This window comes from Thalassophryne amazonica, chromosome 6 (assembly GCF_902500255.1).
Source record: "Thalassophryne amazonica chromosome 6, fThaAma1.1, whole genome shotgun sequence".
In the NCBI taxonomy this organism is placed as follows: domain Eukaryota; kingdom Metazoa; phylum Chordata; class Actinopteri; order Batrachoidiformes; family Batrachoididae; genus Thalassophryne; species Thalassophryne amazonica.
Window position 1 is genome coordinate 2,014,318 of NC_047108.1, and position 19,887 is coordinate 2,034,204.

The 19,887-nt window shown below is 40.1% G+C and overlaps 1 protein-coding gene across 1 annotated transcript in view; it reads right to left on the reverse strand.

Annotated features, from left to right (window-relative positions):
* The window catches only part of ccdc22 (coiled-coil domain containing 22), a 134,237-nt gene that overhangs the window by 106,641 nt on the left and 7,709 nt on the right, over positions 1 to 19,887 (reverse strand). The window contains exon 2 of the mRNA XM_034173463.1: positions 4,933 to 5,110. Within this exon, the coding sequence (XP_034029354.1) occupies positions 4,933 to 5,110 (178 nt within the window). The remainder of the gene's footprint in view (positions 1 to 4,932; positions 5,111 to 19,887) is intronic.

Here is a 19,887-nt window from a genome sequence, read left to right on the forward strand (position 1 = left end):
CTTTCATTTCCTCTGGAGTGCCATTTAATTTAATCCAGACTTTCCAATTTCTGGTCCAGGTCACTTGTATTTTTTTCTGTTTTTTAAGAACTCTGGCTTGTCCAGCAATTTGCGCAGTTTCTTTGTCAAATGTTCATTTATGTACACCAACTTTTTTGACTGCCTTAACAAAATGATTCTTAAACCTCCTGTTCGCAACCCAGAAAACAAAAACCGGTTTTGACTTTTTGTCTGTTCTTGAGACTGAATGGCAGTCTGCAATATCAGGACTGTTAATGAGAATGTCCTTGGAGGAAAAAGGTGAACAACCTGTTGCTCCAGGGAGAGAGATGTTCTTTGCGTGTCCTCTATGTCACCGGCACCGCTGCCCAGGCATATGTCCGATGCTTAATGTTTAGTCCAGACACAATTACGTCATCCATCCTCGTGTGTTGCTCCAATTCGTCAACACGGTTTTCCAGTGTTCTAATTTTAATGTCTTTCTCCTGTAAAATTCTTTTAAGATCCTGAACATCCTTCAATAAACCAAGCAGCTCAGTCTGTTTTTTTCACCACACCACTGAGTTCCTCCAACATGAAATTTAAGGAAAGTTTGATCTCATCCAAGTCTCGGCTGTTGATGACTTTTTTGGCATGCTGAATGGTTTGGAGAAAAAGAAGTTTTACCTTGCAGGCAGCAACTACAGCATCCGACCGCCGGGGGCCGTCCCCGATGTAAAGCCGCCATTGAATAGTGGCTAACCAGGCCTAGTCACAGCCTGGGCCTGTCGGTAGGTGACCACAGCCAAAGCCCACGCCTGATGATCCAGCCGCTGCTGTCACTCATCCGCACCTTTGGCGCTCGTCAGCTCTGCTGCTGCTGCTGGAAAAACTCCACTGTCGAAGCTAGTCAGCGCCGACATTGAAACCCGTCAACTCAGCTGCTGCTGCTGGAAAAACTCTGCATTGCTGCAGTCATCTTTCCCTCAATCCTGACTAGTCTCCCAGATCCTGCTGCTAAAAAAAAAAAAATCTCCACACCATGATGCTGCCACCACCATGTTTCACTGTAGGGAATGCTGTCTGGTTTCCTACAAACATGACACCTGGCATTCACTCCAAAGAGTTCAATCTCTGTCTCATCAGACCAGAGAATTTTGTTCCTCATCTTCTGAGAGTCCTTCAGGTGCCTTTTGTCAAACTCCAGGTGGGCTGCCATGTGCCTTTTACTAACAAGTGGCTTCTGTCTGGCCACTCTACCATACAGGCCTGATTGCTGCAGAGATGGTTGTCCTTCTGGAAGGTTCTCCTCTCTCCATGGAGGAATGCTGGAGCTCTGACAGAGTGACCATCGGGTTCTTGGTCATCTCCCTGACTAAGGCCCTTCTTCCTCGATTGTTCAGTTGAGACGGGCGGCCAGCTCTAGGAAGAGTCAGACAATGGAAGCCACCTGTGCTCATTGGGACTTTCAAAGCAGCAGAAATGTTTCTGTACCCTTCCATAGAGTTGTGCCTTGAGACAATCCTGTCTCAGTGGTCTACAGACAATTTTACAATTTTTTTTTTTTTACTTCATGCTTGGTTTGTGTTCTCACATGCACTGTCAACTGTGGGACCTTATATGTAGACAGGTGTGTGTCATTGCAAATCATGTCCAATCAACTGAATTTACCCCAGGTGGACTCAAGCTGTAGAAACATTTCAAGCATGATAGTGGAAACAGGAGGCACCTGAGCTCAATTCTGAGCTTCACAGCAAAGGCTGTGAATACTTACAGTTGTGCTCAAAAGTTTATATACCCTGGCAGAATTTTTGCTTTTTTAGCCATTTTTATGAGAATATGACTAACACAAAAACTTTTTTTTTCCATTCATGGTTAGTGGTTGGGTGAAGCCATTTATTGTCAAACAACTGTGTTTCCTCTTTTTAAATCAAAATGACAAGAGAACTACTCAAATGAACCTGATCACAAGTTTACATACCCCTGTTATTAATAGTGTGTATTGCCCCCTTTAACATCAACGACAGCTTGGAGTCTTTTGTGGTCGTTGTGGACGAGGCTCTCTGATGGTAAAACTGCCACTGAATATATCTTGGACTTTATTTACATTAATTACAAAGAAATACAAACAATATGGCACTCTACGGTAAATCTGTATGGAGGAGACAGTTCTCAAACATTTAGTGACTGTGCAAGAAGTAGAAGAGTGAGGAAAGCCACCAAGACACCCAGACAACCCTGAAGAAGTTATACACTTATGTGGTGGTGATTGGTGAAATTATGCACAGTGCAAACTTTGCATTTTGCATCACCAGTTATTAGGGATGTGAATCGTTCAACAACTCACAATTCAATTCAATTCCGATTCTTGGGGCGACGATTCGATTCAGAATCGATTTTCGATTCAAAGAGCTCTGAGAAAGAGTTATATTACTTAAAAAAATGTTTATGTTAAAGAAAATGCAGCTTTACAAGGTTAATCAAGTGATTCTAGATGTAAATTTACTTATCTGCTTTGCTCATTCGGAGTTGGCTGGCAGTTTAGCGAAGCGCTGGTCAGTATTCAGCAGAGACCGCTGCTCCCCTCTTTTAGCTCCGGGAGATGACGTAGCATGTGGGCTTGCAGATTTGAAGTGTTTCCGAAGTACTTGACTTTCATTTTGCAGATTTTGCACAATGCATAAGTCATGTCAAGCTCCTTCTTACGCAGCAAATAATAGAATCCAAAATGCGCCCAAACATTTGCCTTCAGCAAAGACGGTGCTGGCTGAATTAGCTCTTCGTCCACCATGCTAAGTTACAGCCACTGAACTCTGCAGCTCACGAGTGTTTGAAGCACGCTGGCGCCGCCCCCCCCCTCGCGGGGACGGAGGCCGTTGCCTGACAAACAGTACACGCAGCGAGTAAGCAAGAAAATGTTTTAAAAAATGCTTTTTAAAAATCAATTCTTGGACATTTTGGATCGATTCAGAATCGTAATAAATAAGAATTGCGATTCGGACGTGAATCGATTTTTTCCGACACCCCTACCAGTTATCCATCTTCATGATGAAGTGGTATAGAAGAAGATTTTCTTAAAAAGAAGACCTGAAAGTTTAGCTACAAATTGCCAGAAGGTACATCTGAGATGCAAGTCTGGATTTGATCTGTTTTGGTGAAAGAAAATCCTTCTCTGCTCTATTCCACTATGAAGCTAAGAGTAGTGATGCAAAGCATCACCTTTCCTTCTAACAACACTCAATAACTGTTGAAGCTTTGTAGGTGGAATTCTTTCCCATTCTTGCTTGATGTACGACTTCAGTTGTTCAACAGTCCGGGGTCTCCGTTGTCGTATTTTGCGCTTCAAAATGCGCCACACATTTTCAATGGGCGACAGGTCTGGACTGCAGGCAGACCAGTCTAGTACCCACACTCTTTTACTATGAAGCCACGCTGTTGTAACATGCAGAATGTGGCTTGACACTGTCTTGCTGAAATAAGCAGGGATGTTCCTGAAAAAGACGTTGCTTGGATGGCAGCATGTGCATGGACCTTTCAGCATTGATGGTGCCATCACAGATGTGTAAGTTGTCCATACCAAGGGCACTAACACACCTCCATACAATCACAGATGCTGGCTTTTGAACTTTGCACTGGTAACAATCTGGATGGTCTTTTTCCTCTTTTGTCCAGAGCACACGACGTCCATGATTTCCAAAAACAATTTGAAATGTGGACTCATCAGACCGCAGCACACTTTTCTACTTTGCGTCTGTCCATTTCAAATGAGCTCGGGCTCAGAGAAGGCGCCGGGTTTCTGGATGTTGTTGATGTATGGCTTTTGCTTTACATGGTAGAATTTTAACTTGCACTTGTAGATGTAGCGACGAACTGTGTTAACTGACAATGGTTTTCTGAAGTGTTCCTGAGCCCACGCGGTAAGATCCTTTACACAATGTCAGTTTTTAATGCAGTGCCGCCTGAGGGATCGAAGGTCACGGGCGTTCAATGTTGGTTTTCGGCCTTGCTGCTTACGTGCAGAAAGTTCTCCAGATTCTCTGAATCTTCTGATTATATTATGGACTGTAGATGATGGAATCCCTAAATTTCTTGCAAATGAATGTTCAGAAACATTAACTGTTGGACTATTTTTTCACACAGTTGTTCACCAAGTGGTGATCCTCGCCTCATCTTTGCTTGTGAAAGGCTGAGACTTTTGGGGATGCTCCTTTCATACCCAATAATGACACTCACCTGTTTCCAAACAGGTGTTCTTTGAGCATTCATCAACTTTACCAGTATTTTGTTGCCCCGTCCCAAATTTTGCAACATGTTGCAGGCATCAATTTCAAAAACAGCAATTATTTACACAAAACAATAAAGTTTATCAGTTTGAACATTAAATATCTTGTCTTCGTGGTGTATTCAATTGAATATAGGTTGAAGAGGATTTGCAAATCATTGTATTCTATTTTTATTTACATTTTACACAACATCCCAACTCCACTGGAATTGGGGTTGTACATGCAATTTCTTAGGGATTTTTTTATTTTTGAGAAATTTGCAAAATCTCTAAAAACACTTAACATAGTCTTTATGTGGTACTGCGCATAGAATTTTGAGGAAAAAATGAATTTCATCCATTTTGGAATAAGGCTGTAACATAAAATCTGGAAAAAGTGAAGTGCTGTCAATACTTTTCAGAAGTAATGCATATAAAACATTTATCACGTGCATTTTTTTCTGGTGGTGAAGGATCCCATAGCAGTTTCGCATCACTATCAACCAAAAACTGGAATGTTTCCAGCACCAAGACGTAAGGTAGTCCTGGGGCAAAATGAGGTGCAACAAAGTACAAGAAAGGTGTTCCTAATAAGGTAGTTACACAAGTATAGGTAACTCCTGTGCAAAAAAAAAAAACTTTTACACTGTACAGCAAAGAGACAAAGTCGTATGGTGGAGCAGCTCCCTTACCTGACATGCTTGAGCCAGGCTCATGCCCACTCTGAAGCGAGCAGACATGCCTGGAGGAAGTGATGTCGGCAACGCACTGCCCAGACCTGGATCGATGACCCGGACACATCTCACCACAGCTTCTACAATCAGCTCACTGTTGAACTGTTTGACACTGTCAATCTCCTCACACACCTCTCTGTTGGTGATGAAATAAATCAAGTTATTGTTGTCATAGCTACAGTACCATGCTCAAAACCCTCTTCCTGGTGAGTTTTCAAAGGACTGTTAGCGAGCAAACCCAAAAAATTTTACATAAGGTAGCACTATGTCTAGGACCTCAAACCAGGCCAACAAGACCTAGATGTGAACCTGAGGATTACAGCCCATTCTGTCTAGCTGAAGCAGAACAGCTATTGGATGAAGAGCTCGACAAAAATTTCTGTTGAAAATTTTCACTGGACTGAGAAAAGCAGATGTCAGTTTGTACAAAGAAGTCAGTGCACGGCATCACATATGGACTACGTTGTCAGGATTGTTATTTAACTATCTGACTGTTTTTGCAAGTTGACTTAGAACAATTTTGGATTGTGTTGATATTTAAAATGTGTTGAACTTTTTGGAATCTCTTGACATCAAAGGACCAGTGACGCACACGAAAATGTCACTCCCTTTTCTCTTGTTTATAAATTAATAAAATATCAAATGACAAGGATCTATTTTAGATGTTAAATAAAACAAATAATGAATGTTTTTCATTCATCCAATGGGAAGAATATTTAATTCAGTGAAAGATGGACTGTTCCATCCAAGAGGCTCTGCTCAATCCATCTTTCACCTCATGAAATATACTTATAATTGCAGTCGTAAACATTCATTATTTGTATAATGATCAACAAATAGTTAAATTAGCAAACAGTCTCCTGAAAGGGGCATATTATAAAGTCAGACCATGTTGCTCACAAAAATGGACATAGAGAGGACTTGTGACCTTGCCAGAAAGATGTGTCAGCATCGATTAATAGTCTCTGGTCCCCTCCCCTCCCGGGGTAATGATGAGGCATTTAGCAGGCTGACATCGTTGAACAGGTGGCTGGCACAATTTTGTAGACAGCAAGGCTTTAGTTTTATTGACAACTGGCCTTCGTTCTGGGGCCGCCGTGGCTTGCTGATGCCGGACGGCCTTCACCCGACTGGGGAAGGTGCCGCCATCTTGTCTGCGAACATAGATAGAGCTCTACAGGGAGGGTAACATTAGAGTTATACAGCAGGCCACAGAGCAGGTGATTAGAGGCCCTGCAAAGTTTATGACAAAGGTGGGTGTGGAATCCATTAGCTTTAGTGAGGAAATCAGTGGAGAAAATCCACTATGGTGATAGTGCAGTTTATCTGCCAGGGAGGGAAATTCAACAAGTTGAATAAAAATCCATAAAAATCATAGAGGGATCTGCTTTGCAAACTTAATACCCATTACTACATTGGATGATGTTGAAATTGAGGATGGCCCGTTGGCTGTTCCAGCAATATCAAAGATTTTGTCTGTTACCTACAACTCGCATGGAATGTCTCAAACCTAAACTTACTTCCAGGCATCTTATATATGCTACTGTGGAACCCCCCATAAACCCAAACAGTCCAACCGTCAACCCCACAGAGGTCCTTAGTCTGGGTCTCATTAACATAAGATCACTATCCTCAAAATCATTGTTGATTAATGATCTAATTATTGATCAGCACTGAGATATGATTGGCTATGTGAAACCTGGCTTAAACCTACAGCTGTCCTCCCCTTAAATGTGGCCTGCCCACCGGCGTACACATTTAGTCATGTCCCTCGTGATGCGAAGCAAGGCGGGGGTGTTGCTCTTATTTATAAATCTAGGTTTAGCTTATTACCCGTTGGGGGTCACAAATATAACTCATTTGAGCATCTGATTCTCCGGTCTACCCACGATGTTACATTTACCAAGGTCAGAAGAATAAAAATCAGCCGTATTACTTTGTCACTGTATATAGGCCTCCTGGCCATACTCTGAATTCTTAGATGAATTTGGTACGTTCATCCCAAACTAGTCAATAAGTGCAGATAACATTCTGATCATTGGTGACTTTAACATAGCCCGCAGGATACGTTCCATCTGGGCAGGTAGGATTCCCCGGTCCTGACCTTGTAGAAAAGATGATGTCAATAGCGTTCAGAGACCAGCTGATCAATTCCATGGTAAATCCAATAGTAGTCCAATAGATCCAGTATTCAATATAAATTTGAGGAATTCACAGTCTGGTGAAGTAGGGACTTGAAGGTTAAAGCAGAGGGCAGAGATAAGGGAGAGTGGAGGAGATGTGACCGCCCTCGCCGGAGTCCCAAGCCGTATTAGTGGAAATACCTTGGATTTGGTTCTTGCATGTGGTATTTCTGTCAGAAATATTTACATCATGCCTCTTGTTTCGGTGTTCTCTGATCACTTATAAGTTTTACAGTTTAGCGGAACAACAACCTTATTTATCAATGCAGCGATGCATCAACTCCTCAACTATGACTGAACTCAAAGCTAGACTGCTTGCTGTGTTAGCTTCACGTTTGGAAAATCAGTAGACAGTCTTGAGGACAGTTTAAACTCAGCACTCAAAACTACCCTCAACATGATTGCGCCACCTTTGTTAAAGCCACGCCCCCCCAAAACACAGTCACCTTGGTTCAATGACTACTTGCTTGACTTCAAGCATAAGGCTAGAGGTCTAGAATGGAAATGGCGTAGTTCAAAATTAGAAGTGTTCCACCTTGCGTGGCGTGATGCTAGCTTAGACTATGAGCATGCAATACGATACAAAGCAGACCTATTACTCTGATTTGATCAACAAAAACAAGCATAACTCAAAGTTCTTGTTCGACATGTGGCAACACTTATTCATGGACAACCACCTGTAGTTTGCTCTCCTTTTACAGCACAAGATTACCTGGATTACTTCGAGAAGAAAATAAAAGACATTAGATTACACTCTGCTATTGAGGTGGGCACCATTACTGAGGTATTACCCAGATTTACAGAATTTGAGAGTATCTCTCTGGGCATGCTGACGAAACTCCTAACATCTACAAAAAGCACAACCTGTTTATTTGATCCCATACCAACAAAACTGTTTAAGGACCTGTGTCCCACTCTTGGGCCGACTGTGCTGGAAATTATTCATCTCTCATTAACTTCTGGATCTGTTGCTAAATGTTTCAAATCTGCATTGATTAAACCATTACTTAAGAAACCTAATCTTGGAACAGGAATATCATGGAAATCATTAGGGGTGCACAAACTTTTACATACAACTGTATAACAAGCATGTTCCATGTCACAAAAAGGCAGTGTAAAATGCAGTAGCTTATATAACGACTGAGTGATCCTTGTCATTTGTATGCTTTGTATGTCACATGATATGGATTAATTCATCCCATTTGTGTTGCATTGCATTTAGAGTGCAGTTTGGTTGCATTTAGAGTGCAAATTTGGTTCCATACATTTGGTACCACTGCACTCTGCACACAAACACACATGCATACATACATAAGTATATATGCACACGTGCACACACATGCGAACACGCACACACATACATACACGCACCCGCACCCATGCATTCACGCGTGTGTGCACACACACACACAAAACAAATTCACTATGCTGTCTGGAGGCTGTTAGAAGGAAGTTAGAATGAAAAGCTGGACTAATTTCTGACTTAATTTTTTTTTTCGCTGCACTGAGGATGTACACAGTCTTTTTTTTAGTACACGCACAGTCGCGCGCACAAGCGCCGACCCATTTGTATGAGTGCGCGCAGGACACTGACACAAGCGAGACGACAATTTGATTGAGCTAACTGACGGTGCTAATTCTTGAGACACACACACACAAAATCCACTCCGCTGTAAGCCGTCTGGATGCATGAAGAGCTGTTCAAATGAAAAGCTGACGTGATTTTTTACTGGACTGAGGAACTATACAAAGTCGTTTTTTTTTTTTTTATGGAAGTCCGAAGTCAGTGCACAGCATCACCAGACTACACATTACAATTTGGACTTTAGTAGAAGTGGAACACCAAAATGTAAGTCCCTTTTCTGTTGTTTATAAATTAATAAGATATCAAATGACAAGGATCTATTTTAGCCATTATATAAAACAACTAATGTGTTTTTACATTCTTTCAATGGAGCAAACCATTCAATGAGGCGAAGCCGAGTTGAATGGTTTGCTCCAGCTTTCACCTCAACATTCATTATTTGTATACTGACGGGGTGGTAACTAGGTGCATGAGAGGTCGTCCAGTTTCTGCATAAGGTGGTTGGTGCACTCCCTGACAAGGGCAATAACTGGTAGCGTGTTCAGAAGCACATACACACAACCTACCATTAGTACAGTAGTAGTAGTAGTAGTAGTAGTTAGTACAAACAGTGGCAACTCACTGGCAAGTGCCAAAATAGTTGCCGTGGAAAGTGGCAAAATACTGGCAGCTACAGAAAATACTGGCAGCTGCCAGTATGTTCTTAATATTTCATTTACATAATACATTTATATATTAATCGAAAATACATGAACAACTGCTGAATGGTGTTTAGTTTTTCAAATGTAAATCAAACAGTCATGACTGGACTAAGAGATTTTTTAATTTCAAAATCTATTCAGTGATACAAAGCCAGTAGTATTATAAAACTGTGAGGTCAACGGATGGAATGACCTTTAAAAAGTAACAGTTTGCATCATGCATCATTCTTAGTTCAGGTTACAGGGTAACACACGTCATAGAATCCAATGGACATTGACCTTGTTTGACCTTTACTTTGGAGACCAATCATTTAGCACTGTCAAAACTATTCCGTTTATTAATCCTATTAACTCAACCAATAATTTGCATCACTTTTTACCACAATTAGAGCAACTCTTTACCTTTTGACCCCTGTACAAACTGAAATTGACCTTTGTCACCATTCTTGCCATTTTTACCCTAAAACTCCATAAGATTCAGTCATAGATAGGGATGGGTATTGATATCAATGCCATTATCGATTCTGATTATCAATCCGATTCCTTATCAGTTCCCTTATCAATACCTGAATTTTCTGTGTAAAAGTAGGCTTTACAGGTTTTCTATGTCAACAGCATCTTATTGAGTGTTAAAGTAAAAAAAATCTGAAATTGGTCACTGGATCCTTGGTCACTGGACATAAATAAAAATAAATAAAATCTGTAGTTTTTGTCAAAAGCACTTCCTTTCAGACATTTGGGTTGGGACCAGGAAGCAGAGTTATAGTCTTACACACCTCTCTGCAGCTTCTCTCCCCCTGCCATCCCCTCATTACCCCATCCCCGTAGAGACGGTGCCTGCTCCCAGACCACCAATAACCAGCAAAAATCTATTTGAGCATAAAAATTCAAAAAGAAAAAATATAGCACCTTCAACTGCACCACAGACTAAAACAGTTAAATGTGGTCTATTAAACATTAGGTCTTTCTCTTCTAAGTCCCTGTTAGTAAATGATATAATAATTGATCAACATATTGATTTATTCTGCCTAACAGAAACCTGGTTACAGCAGGATGAATATGTTAGTTTAAATGAGTCAACACCCCCGAGTCACACTAACTGCCAGAATGATCGTAGCACGGGCCGAGGCGGAGGATTATCAGCAATCTTCCATTCCAGCTTATTAATTAATCAAAGACCCAGACAGAGCTTTAATTCATTTGAAAGCTTGACTCTTAGTATTGTCCGTCCAAATTGGAAGTCCCAAAAAACAGTTTTATTTGTTATTATCTATCGTCCACCTGGTCGTTACTGTGAGTTTCTCTGTGAATTTTCAGACCTTTTGTCTGACTTAGTGCTTAGCTCAGATAAGATAATTTTAGTGGGCGATTTTAACATCCACACAGATGCTGAGAATGACAGCCTCAACACTGTATTTAATCTATTATTAGACTCAATTGGCTTTGCTCAAAATGTAAATGAGTCCACCCACCACTTTAATCATATCTTAGATCTTGTTCTGACTTATGGTATGGAAATTGAAGACTTAACAGTATTCCCTGAAAACTCCCTTCTGTCTGATCATTTCTTAATAACATTTACATTTACTCTGATGGACTACCCAGCAGTGGGGAATAAGTTTCATTACACTAGAAGTCTTTCAGAAAGCACTGTAACTAGGTTTACGGATATGATTCCTTCTTTATGTTCTCTAATGCCATATACCAACACAGTGCAGAGTAGCTACCTAAACTCTGTAAGTGAGATAGACTATCTCGTCAATAGTTTTACATCCTCATTGAAGACAACTTTGGATGCTGTAGCTCCTCTGAAAAAGAGAGCTTTAAATCAGAAGTGCCCGACTCCGTGGTATAACTCACAAACTCGCAGCTTAAAGCAGATAACCCGTAAGTTGGAGAGGAAATGGCGTCTCACTAATTTAGAAGATCTTCACTTAGCCTGGAAAAAGAGTCTGTTGCTCTATAAAAAAGCCCTCCGTAAAGCTCGGACATCTTACTACTCATCACTAATTGATGAAAATAAGAACAACCCCAGGTTTCTTTTCAGCACTGTAGCCAGGCTGACAAAGAGTCAGAGCTCTATTGAGCCGAGTATTCCTTTAACTTTAACTAGTAATGACTTCATGACTTTCTTTGCTAATAAAATTTTTAACTATTAGAGAAAAAAATTACTCATAACCATCCCAAAGACATATCATTATGTTTGGCTGCTTTCAGTGATGCCGGTATTTGGTTAGACTCTCTCAGATTGTTCTGTCTGAGTTATTTTCATTAGTTACGTCATCCAAACCATCAACATGTCTATTAGACCCCATTCCTACCAGGCTGCTCAAGGAAGCCCTACCATTATTTAATGCGTCGATCTTAAATATGATCAATCTATCTTTATTAGTTGGCTTTGTACCACAGGCTTTTAAGGTGGCAGTAATTAAACCATTACTTAAAAACCATCACTTGACCCAGCTATCTTAGCTAATTATAGACCAATCTCCAACCTTCCTTTTCTCTCAAAAATTCTTGAAAGGGTAGTTGTAAAACAGCTAACTGATCATCTGCAGAGGAATGGTCTATTTGAAGAGTTTCAGTCAGGTTTTAGAATTCATCATAGTACAGAAACAGCATTAGTGAAGGTTACAAATGATCTTATGGCCTCAGACAGTGGACTCATCTCTGTGCTTGTTCTGTTAGACCTCAGTGCTGCTTTTAATACTGTTGACCATAAAATTTTATTACAGAGATTAGAGCATGCCATAGGTATTAAAGGCACTGCGCTGCGGTGGTTTGAATCATATTTATCTAATAGATTACAATTTGTTCATGTAATTGGGGCATCTTCTTCACAGACTAAGGTTAATTATGGAGTTCCACAAGGTTCTGTGCTAGGACCAATTTTATTCACTTTATACATGCTTCCCTTAGGCAGTATTAGACGGCATTGCTTAAATTTTCATTGTTACGCAGATGATACCCAGCTTTATCTATCCATGAAGCCAGAGGACACACACCAATTAGCTAAACTGCAGGATTGTCTTTCAGACATAAAGACATGGATGACCTCTAATTTCCTGCTTTTAAACTCATAAAACTGAAGTTATTGTACTTGGCCCCACAAATCTTAGAAACATGGTGTCTAACCAGATCCTTACTCTGGATGGCATTACCCTGACCTCTAGTAATACTGTGAGAAATCTTGGAGTCATTTTTGATCAGGATATGTCATTCAAAGAGCATATTAAACAAATATGTAGGACTGCTTTCTTGCATTTATGCAATATCTCTAAAATTAGAAAGGTCTTGTCTCAGAGTGATGCTGAAAAACTAATTCATGCATTTATTTCCTCTAGGATGGACTATTGTAATTCATTATTATCAGGTTGTCCTAAAAGTTCCCTGAAAAGCCTTCAGTTAATTCAAAATGCTGCAGCTAGAGTACTGACGGGGACTAGAAGGAGAGAGCATATTTCACCCATATTGGCCTCTCTTCATTGGCTTCCTGTTAATTCTAGAATAGAATTTAAAATTCTTCTTCTTACTTATAAGGTTTTGAATAATCAGGTCCCATCTTATCTTAGGGACCTCATAGTACCATATCACCCCAATAGAGCGCTTCGCTCTCAGACTGCAGGCTTACTTGTAGTTCCTAGGGTTTGTAAGAGTAGAATGGGAGGCAGAGCCTTCAGCTTTCAGGCTCCTCTCCTGTGGAACCAGCTCCCAATTCAGATCAGGGAGACAGACACCCTCTCTACTTTTAAGATTAGGCTTAAAACTTTCCTTTTTGCTAAAGCTTATAGTTAGGGCTGGATCAGGTGACCCTGAACCATCCCTTAGTTATGCTGCTATAAACTTAGACTGCTGGCGGGTTCCCATGATGCACTGAGTGTTTCTTTCTCTTTTTGCTCTGTATGCACCACTCTGCATTTAATCATTAGTGATTGATCTCTGCTCCCCTCCACAGCATGTCTTTTTCCTGGTTCTCTCCCTCAGCCCCAACCAGTCCCAGCAGAAGACTGCCCCTCCCTGAGCCTGGTTCTGCTGGAGGTTTCTTCCTGTTAAAAGGGAGTTTTTCCTTCCTACTGTCGCCAAGTGCTTGCTCACAGGGGGTCGTTTTGACCGTTGGGGTTTTTCTGTAATTATTGTATGGCCTTGCCTTACAATATAAAGCGCCTTGGGGCAACTGTTTGTTGTGATTTGGCGCTATATAAATAAAATTGATTGAACTGATTGATTGACATTTTGGCATGAATGTCTCTCCGTACCTCTGAGCTGAGCTCAGCCGGCTGCTGCACGTCAGCGCAGGACGCCTCATTTTGAGAGGAAAAAAAAACATTTTTATCGATTGCAGTTTGTTTGTATTACAACATTTGGAAAGAGGTGTCATTTGATTTAAACGATGTTTCTCTTTGAAGTTATTAATTCAGACTGGACTCTATCATTCTAACGTGACTCTGCCAAGTCATGTTAGAATGACTTAGAATGATTAGAAAATGTTTGAATTCTAGAAACTCTGAAATGCAATATGGGACTATTCCAGACAATAAACTGCAGTGAGTGCAGCATCCATTTAGGTGAAAAAAACCCCAACTTTCCTTATTCATTCGGGAGGCCTGGAGAATAGGCCCGCTGTATTCCCTGCATGTCGTAAAAGGTGACTAAAAGGGACGGTCCATTTGCCATGGACTGTGACCCGTGTCGGTGACGAAGGGGGTCCTGATGATTGAGTGGATGGTGCGGCTGTAGTCCTCCTGAAGCAACACATCATTTTGGCCCTGGATTCACTTAGTTGGGAGGTTTATATAGCCCTGGTATAAACCAATCGGCTGGGGTGGTGTCTAGCCCTAGGATACTAATTACATCTCCTATATACTCTATCTGGCATGTTTTTGTCTTTGGAGGGTTTTTATGATATTTTCGTCTAGCTCTCTACCATCTGATGCCAGGGCTTGGGTGCTCCCGGGTGCCCACGTATCAGTAGTTTCATTTTTAGGTTACTGTGGGAGCCGTGTTGGCAAGAATGCTTGTTAGGTCATACCCTATACATCGTGCAGTGGAAACAGCATAGCCAACATGGAAGGGATTTTAATTGCGGGTTTTGATTTAATTCTCTTAGGCTTTAGACTAGGGCTGAAACGATTAGTCGAGTAATTCGATTACAAAAAATTTCCAAGGCAAATTCTGTGCCTCGTAGCTTTGTTTAACGTTGTAGTACATATGCAAGGCCTGTGTGTGGTGCTGCAACGTCCCCAGAAAAACAAATAGAAGAAGAAGCATGCATGAGCCGTGTAAGCGCTAATCAAATTAGCACAATAGCTACAGCTTTCCAACAGGACACACAGAATGAAATAAAGCCTTTTAGGAGAAAAACGGTCCATGCTGATCATCTGAAACAGCTTACTGTGCATTTAAAGCGAAGCAGTGTGTTTGTTTGTTCGTTTTTTTTAAACACTGTTTCGTCAGTTGCCTGCTCACTGCTTTACGTGGGGGTAGCTATTCACGCGGGGGCCGGTGGCTGCCTCTCTCTGCCCAGTGTGAGCGGCTCAGCACTGGCCTCACACGTCTCCGTCCCCGGACACACTGAGTCTCTGGAAGAAGTCCACGTATTCCAAGTATTTTTCTGGCAGGGGTTCACTTTTGTGTGGTGGTGTTGATATCTTATCAATCACTTTTGTGTGGTATCCTAAAAGGCGACTGCTTAATCAGGTCAATCGGGGTGGATTGTGTCTGCCCCGAGTATATCACTGCTGTATCTGTCGTCAGTATGAGTGTTACGCCTCATATATGACGTCCCCTTGTTGGGCTCCATGGTGGGTGGGGAGCACTGGTGATGAATTTTGATTATTTTCCTATGGCAACTACAAATAAAACTTCCAAGAGATTTCGTAATGATTCGAACAATGATTCTATGCATTTCCCGCACTTTTTGGTCATCCTAAGTAGAGACCCGAATTTGCCACTCAAACTGTCCCCTTTTGTCATCAACAAGGGCATACAGGGGATAACTGGACCGGCCAAATCGGTAGAACAACTTAGATCGGGAGATATTCTGGTCGACGTTGACCGATCTGGTCAGGCCAAAAATCTCAAGGTTCAGACATTTGTCAGTCTTAATGTCAAAGTCACTCCACACAAGACGCTGAACTCGTGTAAAGGAGTGATCCATTGCCCTGAGCTGAGGGATTGTGATGTCGAGGAAATCCTTGAGGAATTGGCCGACCAAGGTGTTACTGATATACGTATACCGCATCACAATCAAACAAGATGGTGTTGAAAAACCGATGAATACCTTGTTTGTAACATTTCACAAATCTCGTCTCCCGCAATACTGATGCTGGATACTTGCATGTCAGGGTTAGTCCATTCATACCTAACCCTGTCCGTTGTTTCAAATGTCAGACGTTTGGCCATTTCAGATCTTCTTGTCAAAGCACTGAGCGCTGGGACAAGTGTGGCAAGTGTGACCATAATTCTACCAACTGTCACAGTCCCGTGCGATGTGTAAATTGCTCTGGCAAATCACGCTGCCAATTCCCGAACATGCCCAAAATGTATTGAGGAAAAACAAATTCAAGAACCTAAAGTTCTGGGTCTTTCCCGGAAGCACGTAAAGTGTTTGATGCCCAACATGTACAAAATGCTTCATATGCAACTAAGGCGACTGACGTGACTAAACCAAAACCAACAATTTACTTTGAAACAACCGAAAAGGACAGTGGGTATCCAAATGGATTTAACTTGGGTGAAAGGCGATGCTCCTGCACTGAATGAGATTTTACTATTAAATCTACTACTACTGATAAAACTTCTGCCTAAGAAACAGGCCCAACAGAAAACTACAACTAAGGATGACCACCGCAGTCAAAGTTTAACACGGGAGCCTGTTCAATATTCTTCTGTAGTATTCACCCGACTAAAAAGTCAGTTACAGGTAAAAGCAAAGCTCAACCCCATGCATCAAAATTTCGGAATCACTGTTGGCCAAGAATAAATTTGATATTTTACAAGTTGAGGGTGATGTAGACATGGATATTTCCCCTGTTCCTCATCCTCCCTCGAAAGTTCCAGTTGTCCCGAGATCAGATGGTACCTAAATGTATTCGGGTAAAGAAAATGCCGTTATACAGTGGAACTGTCGAGGGCTTAAGCCTAATTTTGAAGAAATTGTCTTCTACTTGATCATAATCCATATGTCATTTGTTTACAAGAAACCTTTTTGAGTGATTCAGATAAGGTTTCATTTAGAGGTTATGATATGTTTAATAAAACGAGTGCTTCTTTGGAAGACGGCAGACCTATTTGGGGTTCCTCTATATTGAATAGGAATGGTGTTCCTCGTGAAGCTCTTGAGCTTCGTATGAATCTCCAGGCTGTCGCAGTTAAAATAACTCTTCTACCATTGACATTAACGCTTGTCCGATTGTCCGGGACAAGTGTAAAATGTGATCGGACTAGCAATAGCTCCAAATCGTTGTCCAACTGGACAAGTTGTTTTCTCATCTACAAATTGTATCGCACCTCCGTTTTTCCCGCCACTCTCCACACAGCGGACAATCGGAAAACATGATATCACAGGGTTTTCCCCAGACAATGAACAACGGCGCCGCACCATCAGTGTTCTGACAGCGCCGTCACACCTCTCAAGTAGTTTTTTTTAATCCAGCCAGGCTGTTTGTGCAATTGCTCGCTCGCCCCATCAATTCATCTTTAAAAGAGCAGATTTACTCCTTTACTTCTTCCAAAATTATTTTTCATTTTCTTTTTATTATTGTTGTTTATGCACCAATGTCACCAGATCAAATTACTTGTATGTGAGAACTTACTTCGCAATAAATTTGATTCTGATTTGACAATCAAATCTGTCCAGATTTAGCTCTTGTTCAAACAAGACAATTAGGGGTTATATATATATATTTTTTTTAATAAGTATACAATTCCACTCAAAAACATTGAGGAAAAAAAAAAAAAAAAAAAAAAAAAAAAAAAAGCTAAACTGTCAACATGACAGAAAAAAAAAAAAAAACTCTGGACAGGTACAGTGTGTCATTTTTTTTTTAACTTTTCAATGTAATTTATTTTCTTAGCATAGACAGAAAAATACAAAAAAGAACTTTGATATTACAACATAAGTGTAAATTTTTTGTCTATTATTCTTGCTTTCAATGCATCTAAAACCAGTCAAAATGACTCACAACGTGCACCGCCTCGGGTAATAATTGCCAACAGCACCGCTATACTAAACATTTTTGGGGAGAACCCTGTATCATGTGTGCATAAGACCACTGTATGGAGTGTGCGTTCATAGCATCTTCTTGCAATTCAATGCCTGCTCTTCATTGCACATTTACTATTTGTTCGGTGTATATTCCACCGAGGTATGACCTTACACAAGTTGAATTAGACGGACTGGTCAGTTAGCTTCCAGTGCCATTTTTGTTAGTAGGGGATTTTAATGCCCACAGCTCTCTTTGGGGCTGTCAAAACTCAAATAGATTAGGTAACATTGTCGAACTGACACTTGCTCATTTTGATTTATGTCTTTGAAATGATGATTCTCCAACATATCTCCATCCAGCCTCTGGTTCCATGACACCTATCGATTTATCTATTTGTTCACCAAATATTTTTCTGGATTTTCAGTGGAATATTCATGGTGACTAATGTGGCAGTGACCACACACATGATATTTCTGTTGAATGTTTTTAGGATAAAGAGGATCCTTTGATTTTATTTACTCGCACATTACTTGATATAGCTACAAATACGGTACCAAAATCAGGTACGGAATGTCGCAAACATAATCCTTGATTTAATGCCGACTGTAATGAAGCTGTCAAGTGCTGTAAAAAAGCCTTAAGAAAATTCAAAAAGTACCCAATACAGGATAATTTACGAATATATTGCAAGATGCGGGCAAAAGCCCGGAATTTAATTAAAACCCGATTAACTCAACCAATAATTTGTACAAACTGAAACTGACCTTTGTCATCATTCTTGTTGCTTTTACCTCATAACTCCATAACATTCAGTCACAGATTGACAAAACTATACCTTTTTGGAATCTTTATGATCAGGCAAATAATGTGGTGTAGTTTTCTATATGATTGGCGCATCTTTTAATTTTGACCCCTGTGTAATTCTTCAGTTGAATCCTACCTGGCTGCCTCTTGAAAATTCAAGTGAACAATCAGTTTTTTTTTTGTTTTTTTTAAGAGTTCATGTCTATGGATTATTTGTGCCAAACTGGATGTTTGTATCACCATTTGCAGGATTCCACTCTAAATATTCTCTTATCTGCTGCTGTATATATGAGATCTAAGATGCTGCTTCTCACTGTTTCTCATTTGCCCTCAAAAGTATTGGAACTCTTGGTATTTCACACATTTTAAATTTGTATATTCCATTTCAAATACATTTTTCTAAAATTATCTTCCTTAACTCAAACTGAAAGCAAATCTCTACAACTTGGTATAAATTAATTAAAAATCTAAAATCCAGCTCTCTGATGAAGTTGTGTAGAGGAGGATTTTCTTTAAAATAAGACCTGAAAGTTCAGCTACAATTTGACAGAAAGTACAATTGAGATGAAAGACTAGATTTGATGTTTTGATTTCTTCATAACTGATGTAAATAAAGTTCAAGACATAGTCAGTGACTTGGAAATGTTAATGTTTCATCCCCTGACTTGTCTGAAGAAAACTGGCAATAAAACTGATTATTATTTACAGGTTTTATCAAGTTTTACAGATTTGCTTTCAGTTTGAGTTTGAGGAATTTTAGAAATTTTTATTTTTTTTATTTTTTTGTATTTCGTGAATTTAAAATGGCATAAACAAATTAAAATGTGTGAAATTCCAAGTGTTCCAATACTTTTGGAGGGCACAGTATCCTAACCTTATGATGAGTGCAAAATGAGTGTGGTATTATTACTGTTTTGTTTAAGAATGTTTAATTTTCACTGTTGCTGCACTTTGTGTCAAATCATAGTCATAGTTTATCGGCGTATGTAATTTTTTAAAACTTTTGGGTAGAATCTTAAAAAACGCATTTAATTTATTCTAAATACTCCATAAAATAACAAAAGGCATGTTGCCAATTTTTATGAGGGGGTTTAGGGTATTTTGAGAAAGGAAATGTATTTAAGTGTGAAAAATGGGGGAAAGTGGCCCAGAAAGCTAAACCATTTGGCTGTAATAGACATATTGAATGCAATTGCTAAAAAATATTGTTCTCTAGTTATTTATTATAATAAATTAAGAAAGTATTCAAAACACGATAGAAATGTTCTTTATATAGTTTTTCATCTTTTCATTTAGCTTTAAGTGTCTTTCCTTGTCAATTCTTTTGGCCATATGTATTAGGGCTAGTTCTCATTGTCATCAACTTCCTCGTCGTCATCTGGTGGTAGAGATGATCTATTGGCCCAAATGTCCTCTTCTCCTCTGCAGTGACA